The following is an 11,086-nucleotide window of genomic DNA, read 5'->3' on the forward strand; positions in this document are numbered from 1 at the left end:
ATCCGCCTGGCGCCAATGCCAGGCAACGCCGGCTGACCAGCGTTGCGAATAGGGCACTCTAAAGGACAATGCCTAGCAACAAAGTGCTGAAAAGTCGATGATTTGGCATGCACACGAGCAAAAACACGTACAAAAAACTGGTCTAGCTCGATCGACCTAGCAATATCAGTCACGAGAAGGAGATGCGGGGATCTTGCTCAGGCCAACAGGTCGATCTCGCCAGGCGTCTTACCCCGTGAAGGCTCACGACACGTTACACTCCTCAGCCTGCCACGGTATAATGTCGTCGTCGTCGTCGCCGCGGCGACCCATCCCGCACGTCTGAGCGCGTCGATCGTCGCCGCGGCGACGCATCTCACGTACGAGCGCGTCGGCGTCGCCGCGGCGACCGCCGGCCGTCGTCAGTAGAACTCGGAGTCGGAGCTCTGCATGCTCGAGATGCTTGAGTGTTCACGGAAGTCGACGCTGCCCGTCGGGCTGCTCGCCGACCCCGAGGGCCGCTCCCCGACCTTCCCGGGCGGCAGCTGCTGCGACGGCGGCCCCCCGCCGCGCGGCGCCAAGTTGTTCGGCATCATGCTCGCGAGGATCATCTCGAGGCAGGCTGCGACGCGCGCGTCGGCGGCGCACGCGAGCGCGGGGAGCGGCCGCCGCGTCGACGGCCGCGACGCTCGCCCGCGCCTCCCACGCAGCCGCGCCGCGCGTGCGCCGCATGCCCGTGCCGCGCAGCGAGGTGCAGCGGCGCTGGCGTCCCGCCGTTCTGCGCGTCGACGGCGTCGCGCGGCAGCCGTGTGCGACGAGCATGAGCGCGGCGGCGTCGTGGCGACGTGCCGACTGCGAGTGGCACGCGTGTCGCCCGGCGTGTCGCCACCCCCGGCGCGCGCGCGCGAGACAAGCAGGCAGCTCGAGCGACCGCGCGTGGCCGCAGCGGCGGCGAGCATCGCCGGGGTGGACGCGCGCACGTCGCGCGGCGTCGGGCAGCCGCCGTGGCGCCCAGCACGCGCAGCGCGCGCCAGTTGCGTGCGCGACGCCCTGCGGGCGTGCAGCGATCGTGCGCCCGCGCCAGGTCGCACAGGTTCACGGATCTTGTCGCCGAACGTGTTGAATGATGCAGCTCTACGCACAGCGCTCGGCTGCCGTGCGCGCAGCATGCTGCAGGCGGCGAGAAAGTTGCCCGGCAACTCCCGCCCGCCGTGTTGCTACCAGCAGCAATTCGACGGCAGCTTTCGTGGCCGAGTAGCACGCCAGTCTATCAGCGGCGTGAATGCCGCTTGTAGTCGCGAGGGCTCGAACGAGCCGACGCGTTGCCGCCGTATGCTCGCCAGGGGGCGCCAGCATTCTGCAGCAGCGCGCCGAGCATGCCGAACGTGGCCGCACATGCGGCGGCGTGGATCGGCGTGCGTCCGGCGCGTATCCTGCCGCGTCGGGCGTCGCGTGTTGTCTAGCCAGCGGCGTCCGACGCACTCCTCTCGCGCCGCGCGCCGCCGCGGTGCAGCGCTGTCCGGCCGCCGGCGTCCACCGCAGCACGCTCGCGGCCGATCGCCGACCAGCAGCAGCGTGCAAGCGATAAGTTGCCACACAGAGAGCGATCCAACGCGCGTGACGGACACACACAACCAGTCGTCGGAAAGCGGTCGACGAACACTCGCGAAGACGCGGACGAGCGCAGCGCAAAAAAAAGCACTCGGCGTGCCCGGTTCATAAAAGCGTGCAGGCGCCGTCGAGAGTAACGCCCCGCGCCGCAATAGCGCCTGGTTGGACGAGCGCAAACTCGACGCAGGCGCGCGGGAAAGAGAACGCGGCGAGGCGCAGCTGTATAGCGTGTTGCGGTGCCTCGGCGCTCCGCGTTCGCGGCCCAATCGACGAGCGGAGAGCGCCTTAAGCGTGTCGGGAAAACGAGTGCCACGCGGCGTGTCGCCGTCACATCGTAAACAGATACGGAACGTGAAAACCCGGAAAGATCAGTCGAACGCGCTGCAAAAAAAAAGAAAGCGAGCAGCGTCTGGCAGAACAAAGCGCTGCCCTCTGGCGGCGGCGTATGTTCAGGCGCCGAAGCCGCGGCGGGTCTCCGCGCAGGGCGCCGCGCCAGTTCGCTGAGCAGGTGCTCGACGCACTTCGCGTCGTCGTCCGGCGGGCGGGCGATGGTGCAGGCAAATCGGCAGCCGGCGCGCGCTAGAGCGCCGTCGTCGTCGCGGCGATTCACGACGACGGCGCGCCTGCCGTCACAGCGCCACCACGCAGGCGGCGGCGCAGTGCGCGGCGGCGTAGTGCAGGCGCGAGCGCGGCCCAGCTTGTCAGCGCGCGCCGTGTCGGCCGCGCGGAACTCACGGGAGATCCAAGCACTCGATGCTGCGCCCGCACGCGCCGCCGGCGTGCAGCGACCGTATAATGGCGGCCGCAGTCGTCCCGCCCGTCCAGGTCGAAAGACTGCGAAAGCGCTTGCGGCAGCAGTCGGCGTAGCAGACGCGGCCAATGTGCAGCGGCTTGCATGCCTGCCGCCCAAAAAACAACCCAAGCCGCCGCGCGTATCCCAAAGTTGATATCAGGCACGGTGTTGATGAGCAGCTCGTGCCGGTGTCCGCCGGCGCGATGATGCAGGCGGCGTGTTGGTCGTCGCGGTCGACGCGCGTCGACGACTACCGCACACGGAATAAGCGTCTGCGGTAGCGCGTGAAGCGCCGTGATTGGCGTCATGTGCCAGCGGTGTGCGGAAAAGGGGCCGTCGCGGCTCTGCACGTTCAGCAGTCGCTCGCCTCGTTAACGAGCAGCTGGGCAGGCAATGCGAGGGCGTCGCGAAGCCGAACAAAAGGTGACAGGGCGGAGTCTGCCCCCTGAGCAGGTGAGCACGAGAGAGAATGAGGGAAAAGCACAGAGATCTAGAGGAGAGTGATGAGAAACGAGAGGTAAAGAGTTGACAAGCAGAACCTGAGGCACAACATGCCGCCAACGTCGCAAAGCCAAAACCAAGTGCAGTGAAGGGCGTCTCCCCCTGCAGGTGATAGAGAAGAAGAATGAGCGGAGAGCGCAGAGTAATGCTGAGAGAATGAGAGGCAAGCGCGAATGGGGGAGAGCACAGAGTGGGTGGTCCGAGAGAATGAGAGGAAAAAGCGCACGAGGGGAGGAGCACAGAGTGGGATGGTGATGAGAGAATGAGAGGGCAAGCGCAGAGGGGAGGAGTACAGAGTGGAATGGTGCTGAGAGAATGAGAGGGCAAGCGCAGAGGGGAGGAGTACAGAGTGGGATGGTGATGAGAGAATGAGGGGAGGAGCACAGAGGGTAGGGTGACAAGAGGAGAAGCCCAGTGTGGGTAGCGCTGATTGATTCTAGCTAGACCATTAACCAGGCTTTCAGATAAAAAACTAATCGACTCCCCTGGACGGACACGCATAAGGGTCTTTTCGAAATCGACAAACCTATATATAGAAATAAAATAATAAAACCTCTTGGGGTGTGATGATGCGAATCATGACCAATCAAAAGTGAAATCCCAACGAAAATTGGGAATGTCATGTCAATCTACTAATAAATTCATCTCACCTTCATTCATTCAATGGCTTCGTCGGATTACATTCTTTCATCACACCAACGACCAACACTAGCACACAGATTAATAACAAAAAGTTGATGCGGATGTAAAAATAAACTTGTTTATTTATTGCTGATTCCATCCTAAAGCTAATAAAAAAATGCATATTCAGCACAAAATGCATCACAAATCCATCAACAAAATAGCCAAATTACTTGTACGTAGTAGCCACGTATGTAGCCCCTCCAGCCCTACGCCGTTTCACAATAACACTTCTCACAAACAAACGAGCAAGGTAACTTGTGCTGAACGTATAGAAAATATCTAATAATATAAATCATACCACTATAAACAGACCGAGGTAAAATAAAACAGACTGTACCAATACACACCACAAATTGGTTGTGTGTTGCTAACCTTTTTGTACCCCCTAATTGAGAACATTCTATGGAGCGCTTTTAAATTTTTTTTCAACATAATCAGACAGACTTTTTGTGCGCTATCTCAACCACTTTATGAGCGCGCGATGAGCGCGCAAGCCATGGACAATTTCGGGTGCGCGTGGAGCGCGAGCGCGATCGCGCCCCTTAAAAATGAAAGCCTGATTAACTGTACATCCATTATGACCTAGCATCATAAAACATTCTGACATCAATCATAAACTCCAATCCCCTTCTCGCAAAGACGCCCCTCCACAGCGCGTCAAAAACCGACAGTTCCGACGACCGACGTCGAGAAACAGAATGCAGAACGAACGCCGACTATCGGCCGTCCGAGATAAGAACGCGGAGAACCCCGTAATCACCCCCACCTGTGGTTCATCGTGTTGATGGACGCTCCATATGCGATCAGCTCAGCTGCTACGAGGTCCTGCCCGTTGAGGCAGGCTATGTGCAGCGCCGTGTTGCCGCATGCGTTCACCGCCTCCAGGTCCACACCCAGGTCCAGCAACTGCTTGACCACGGTCACCTGCAAGGGGCGGCAGGCCACGCCTAATTAAGCTGATTAACATAGCCTAACTAATTATCTTTAACTGCCTGCTGTTGGGGGCACTATGCTTCTCATAGTGGTTGCTGAGGGAAGGAATAGTGCCCGAGCGTTTTTAGGCGAGGGCACTATTCTCTTCCCAAGCAACACTATGAGAGCATAGTGCCCCCAACAACAGCCATTAATGTTTTTAGTGCTCACATGACTATGCATTCTACTTTTCATGCGTATACCTTCTTTATACTCCCTAAATTGGCCGGTGCAATTCGATGTAACAAAACGTTGACACAAAACACAACCGCCGTTCCGAAATTAGCTCTGCGTGGCGCCAGATGCAGGAGATTCGTGACGTAAAACACACTCGGTTATAATTAACAATGCGTCGCGCAAGCGATAGTGCCCGCTCAGGCGGGCACTATCGCTTCATAGTGCCTGCTGCGTTATCCAATGAGATTGCAGCGATTTATCACGTCATGCACTAATAACAATTAACATTAACAAATTAGTAGGACTGTCATCAATGACCACCTCATCGATAAATCGCGATGGATTTGCGTCCGATATCGATATCGAAACAAATCGAAAAATAGCGATCCGATTATTTTTTTATATATATTTTTTTTCTAAAATGTAGCCAGCGAAGCATCGGTAGCATTTTTGACTGAACGCCGCCATTATTTGAAGTAGTGCAGGGCGCATCCATAAAGAGACAATCAATAACTGTGGTGTTCAGTTGTCTCTGGTGCGTATCCTGTCTCACTGATCTTTATAATAAAATCTGTCTACCGTAAAAGCATGTCTGCTGCTTCGCCATCGCCGCGACGCCAGGTCAATCTGGTTGAATTCAGATAAATATACTTCGCCCATGTTGTATTTAAGCACAGCGATGTATAAAATGCATAGTTATCATAAGTAGAATACAGTACATGAGTTTACTGTACTTTCCCGGCTCATGTTTTATTACATAATTATTAAATCGAATCGGATCGAAATATCGAAAAAAAAATATCAATAATCGAATCGAAATAATTTGATACCAATGACAGCCCTACAAATTAGACTGAATTGTTAAAAAAGGATCATTATTTAGCACACCACGTATGTTAGGGGGTGGGACGATACGGGTGGCGCGCGATGCGATCTGCATCACATGATACGGCCTTCACGATGCGATACGTGTCACGGTACAGCCCTCGCAACAGCACACTGTGTACGGGTGGCGCGCGATGCGATTCGTGTCACGATACAGACTTCGCGATCAGGGCTGGATTTGGGCATAAGCTAAACAAGCTAGAGCTTAAGCACTCACAATCTGTTTATTATAATTTATATTTAAGTAATGATTTACGCTAATTAACATAACTCACAACAATTATTATTAATAACTTCGGACCCAATTATTAAAAAAAGACCATTATTTACACAAGCTTACTCTACAGCTTCCCATACCTTAGGGCCTCGCCATGTCTAAATCCGGCCCTGTTCACTATACGATCTGTATACAGCCTTCACGATAAGATCCGTATCACAATACAGCTTTCATGGTACGAAGTAATTGGAAACTTAATTGTGTGAACGCTTAGAAATCAGAATCTTGAAGCTATTAGTATCACGACTGATTAAATGTATCGATACGCGTATCGTCAAGGTTTGTATCGTAAATAATTAATATATATGAGAACTCAAACCCATAGTAAAACCCATATTGATCATGTTTGAACTACAGTAAAACCTGTATCAGGGTTCATAGTAGTAAGACACATGTTGAAATAAGTACTTATAAGACTTTGGAAGACCCGCTACGAACCCTGTGTATGGCACACTCGAGGGAAACCCCCAAAAGTGCATGTTGTAACGGTGTCCATTTCATAGACGTGTCCGCTAGCACAGGTTTGACTATAGTTCAAACACATATGAATCAAATATCAAGGGTTAATAAGAACTATACAATCTAACAATAACTATCAGATCTAATAAGAAGTATGTCGTTTCTCAGTTCAGGCCAAGCAAGAACTAGATGGGTACAAGATAGGAAAGATGGGGATTTATTTAACTGAAGAGTGTACACAGCTATCTATAGTACCTGACCACCAGCTGCGGCAGCATGCAGGGCTGTATACATCTGCTTGTCCCGGCAATTGATCTCTGCTCCATGGTCTACCAGCACCTGCATTAAATGATGCACAAGTTTCAATACAGAGGCTCTTCTTCTATTCGCTCTTCGTTGACTACTCCATCTTTCTCATTCTGGCTCTTGCCTTCCTTCGTCATCCTATATTGCCTTCTACTACACTTACTGCCAACCATCTGTGTTCCTCTACTACCCTTCTCACCTACCCTACCGGCCACAATTAAAAAAATCTTTGTTTGCCCTCACCCGACCCAGGCTGAAAAGTTTGGGTAGGTAGGTAAGCTTCTTTTTTTCAGGGGGGTCTTTTTACAAATTCAGCATGGTGTCTACATGCTCGGGTGCACTTGTGTGGAGATACCTTTTATGTTGAATGTTTGTTTGGCTTGGTACATATAATGTATTGCCTACAGATTAATGTACAGTGATACAATTTGTAAAAAAAAAACAATAGAAAAGATCAATAAATTTTTTTGAGTCGGCCCAGGCCCCTTTTTGGAGGGTCGGTCGGGTGAGGGCAAACAAACAATATTTTTATTATGGCCCTGTCTTCCTCTACTAACCGTTCCCTTACCTGCCTTCTTCTTCTACTAGCCTCCCCCTCCCCACACTTCTTGTTAAATCTCTGTCCACCGATTTCTACATCTTCATCCCATGCTGCCATCCTCAATACTTCTCTCTCGTTCTCCATTGCTCTCTCTGTTTTTCTTCCTCACCTTACTCTTGCTACAACACAATCACCTATGTAGCATGCATACCCAGAATGTTTTAAACTGAAGCAAGATGGAAAGCACGACTACTTATTAGAAGTGTTAACATTCATCACGCAAGCGGTTTGCCATGGGGCAATTTACCCATCTGCCTGGAATGACTAATAGGACCTGGCATTGAGGAATTGGAGTTCTAAAAATGCTGCTTAGTAACAAACTGCTGCAATGTCGACAATTTGGTGTTGACGTGTTAAGAACATGAACAAACTGGTCAACCTAACAACAGTATCAAAGGAGGTTCAGTTATCTCACCCAGACAGATAGGAAAAATGGCCAACGGTTTGGCGTGGTGCGATTACCTTGACGACCGCAGGGTGACCCATGTAGGCTGCCCAGTGGATAGCTTTCCTGTCCTTCTTGTCGAACGCGTTGATGCTAGCGTTGTGTCGGACAAGCAGCTCCACCATCTCCACGTGTCCGTTGTACGCGGCGTGATGCAGGCTCGTGCGGCCGGCCCTGGTAAAATACGTGCAGGGATACACTTACAAAACGCATGTAAAAATTACTATTCACCACATACCCCAGTATAATTATACACCCCAATACGACTATACAGACGCCAATACGACAATACACTCATATACGAATACACAGACTCCAAAACGAAAATACACTCATATACGACTACACACACCCCAAAACAACTTATATGGATCCCAATACGACTATAGACTCAAATATAAATACACAGACCCCAGAACGGAAAAAAAACACTCATATACGACTAACTACTCACACCCAAATACACCTACACAGACCCATAGCTGACTACATACGAATACATGCCAATACGATTATTTCAGAGACCCTAATAGTCATGGAACATATGACGTGGTTGCATACGTCGTTCATTTTCGCGAACAATTTTCGAGGTGAAACGAGTCCATATTTTATATGGACTTTTATCAGACATCCATTTATAAAGGGCACTTTCGATTTTTCCCTAAGTGGAAGTTAAACAGTTAATCAACTCAACAGAATGGACACCTGTCCACCAAGGGCACTGTGGCCATTCCCTTCAGTGATCCTCATACACATGAGTTTGACCACACTTTCGCAAAGCCTGTAGCACAGTTACTAGGTGTGCACAGGTCACTTGCGCGTTTGCACTGCTTACCTGTCTGATATGTTTACGTTTCCGAGCAGCGGGATGATACACTCGGCACATTTGACGGCGCCGTTGGCGGCTGCCACATGTAAGGGCGTCTGCCAGTTCTTATCTCGTGCATTCACGTCCACCTGAAATTCAGTTCATGCACTGAGACATCCCTAAGTCAACTGCGCAGTGGCAACAACAAGCTACACGATATGAGAGATTACAAGATGAGCAATATATTTGTATCCACCTACAGTCAACAGACTCAACACGAAGATGTATTTCTCAGTAACTGCTTGGCTGTGCAATGGCGACAAGATAGAATAAAATACAACAACAAGATACAAGATATAAGAAACAAAATGATGAGCAATACCTTCACATCCACCTAGAATTCACACATTGATGCATTTCTCCGTCACCGTACATTCAGCATGGTGGTAACAAGATGCATGACAACAATACAATAACATGAAACAAAACAAAAATACAATAACAAGACACATGACAATAATACAACATGAAACAAATCCCGCGCCGCCACGTTCGCGCCCTGGTGGACGAGCGCCTCGACGCAGGCCGCGTGGCCGGCGAACGCGGCGAGGTCGCAAGCTGTTCGCTTGTTGCGGTCCTCGGCGTCGACGTTCGCGAAGAATCCGACGAGCGCGGAGAGCGCCTTCGCGTGTCCGCGGAACGCGGCGAGATGCAGCGGCGTTGTCGCCGTCGCGTCGTCGCCGACGTCGATCAGGTCGGCGGCCGCTGCCGCGAGCAGCGTCTGCAGCACAAAGCGCTGCCCTCTGGCGGCGGCGTAGTGCAGCGGCACGCGGCCCAGCTTGTCAGCGCGCGCGTGGTCGCCGCCGGAACTCACGAGGAGATCCAAGCACTCGATGCTGCCGCCGCACGCCGCCGCGTGCACGACCGTGCGGCCGCAGTCGTCCGCCGCGTCCAGGTCGAAGCCGACCTCGAGCAGCTTGCGGCAGCAGTCGGCGTAGCCGGCGAGCGCGGCCATGTGCAGCGGCTGCATGCCTGCCGCCCCCCGCCGCCGCGCGTCCGCACCGTTGCTCAGCAGCGTGTTGATGAGCAGCTCGTGGCCGTGTCGCGCGGCGATGTGCAGCGGCGTGTTGTCGTCGCGGTCGAGCGCGTCGACGACACCGCCGGCGTTGATGAGCGTCTGCGAGCGCGTGAAGCGGCCGTGGATCGCGGTCATGTGCAGCGGCGTGCGGCCGTCGCGGCTCTGCACGTTCGCGTCGGCTCCCTCGTTGACGAGCAGCTGCAGGCACATGCCGCCGTGCGTCGATGCCGCGGCCAGGTGCAGCGGAGTCTGCCCCCTGCAGGCGAGATAGAGAGAGAATGAGGGGAGAAGCACAGATCTAGAGGGGAAGGTGAAGAGAGAACGAGAGGTGGAGAGTTGACAAGCAGCTGCAGGCACATGCCGCCGTGCGTCGCCGCCCCCTGCAGGTGAAGCGGCGTCTGCCCCCTGCAGGTGATAGAGAGAGGAGAGAGAATGAGCGGGAGAGCGCAGAGTGGTGTAGGGTACAAAAAGGTTAGCACACACACAACAATTGTGCTGTTAAGTAACTGAACGATGGCCAGAGTACAGGCTGTTACTACCCCCTGGTATATATATAGATAACCATCAACTAAACAACAGCATCCAAATACAGGTACCTAAATCGTAGCCACAATACCTGCTCGCTTCTACTATACCTGCGTGAAACGTGGATTGCTGCCGACGTGAAACACTCGTCCAGGCTGGAGGCTAACAATGACGTGCACTAACGAGTACAAGTAAGTGGCTAGTTGTGATGGATGTGATGAATCTTCTGGCTGAAATATGCAGGTACATGATTTAGAATCTCTAAGGATGGACAATCCAAAAATAAATAAAACAAGTTAATCTTTACATCCGATCAACTTCTTTCATTATCTGTGGCTTAGTGTGGGTTGTTGATAAAAGAATGTAATCCGACACGAGCCATTGATAATTGAAGGTGAATATCATGCATAATCATAGATGCAGTGACCATCCCAATTTTCGTTTTGGATTTCACTCTAGACGCATGAGAGTGTCATGATCCACATCACCCCCCAAGAGGCATGAGAGAGCCTCAAGGAGCCCTCCACATCCCTTTTAAAGTGATTTAAGTGGAGCCTCCATCATGCCTCTAAGGTTGATATGGACGCAGAAAAGACCCCTTAATGGTGTCGCTAGGAGTCCATTAGTACGTCCTCCTGGGCCTTCAAATCTGAAAGCTGGTTAATGTAGCTAGCATCATACCCAGCGCCTACCCCAACTGGGCTTCTCCTCTATTTGCACCGCCTACCCCTCTGTCCTCCTCCCTCATTCTCTCCATCACCAATCCCACATCTAGTACTCCTCCCCTCTGGCGCTTGCCCTCTCTCATTCTCTCAGCACCATCCAACTCTGGTAAACTCCTCCCCTATCTGCGCTGCGCCATCTCATCCTCATCACCAATCCACTCTGCTCCTCCACTCCGCGCCTTGCCCTCGTCAATTCCATCCGCCCCATCCCACTCTGTGCTCCCCCCTCTGCGCTTGCCCTCTCATTTCTCAGCACCATC

At 52.7% G+C, this 11,086-nt stretch overlaps 1 protein-coding gene across 1 annotated transcript in view; it reads right to left on the bottom strand.

Annotated features, from left to right (window-relative positions):
* Nucleotides 1-401: 401 nt before the first annotated feature.
* The window catches only part of LOC106805676 (serine/threonine-protein phosphatase 6 regulatory ankyrin repeat subunit A-like), a 20,576-nt gene continuing 9,891 nt past the window's right edge, over nt 402-11,086 (bottom strand). Inside the window, exons 2-9 of the mRNA XM_014807365.1 lie at nt 9,022-9,832; nt 8,526-8,647; nt 7,708-7,864; nt 6,594-6,677; nt 4,335-4,492; nt 2,732-2,828; nt 2,326-2,633; nt 402-1,149 (exon numbers count right to left, since the gene is read on the bottom strand). Coding sequence (XP_014662851.1) covers nt 402-1,149; nt 2,326-2,633; nt 2,732-2,828; nt 4,335-4,492; nt 6,594-6,677; nt 7,708-7,864; nt 8,526-8,647; nt 9,022-9,832 — 2,485 coding nt within the window. The remainder of the gene's footprint in view (nt 1,150-2,325; nt 2,634-2,731; nt 2,829-4,334; nt 4,493-6,593; nt 6,678-7,707; nt 7,865-8,525; nt 8,648-9,021; nt 9,833-11,086) is intronic.

The sequence above is a fragment of the Priapulus caudatus genome, unplaced genomic scaffold (assembly GCF_000485595.1).
Source record: "Priapulus caudatus unplaced genomic scaffold, Priapulus_caudatus-5.0.1 Scaffold123, whole genome shotgun sequence".
NCBI classification, from domain to species: domain Eukaryota; kingdom Metazoa; phylum Priapulida; class Priapulimorpha; order Priapulimorphida; family Priapulidae; genus Priapulus; species Priapulus caudatus.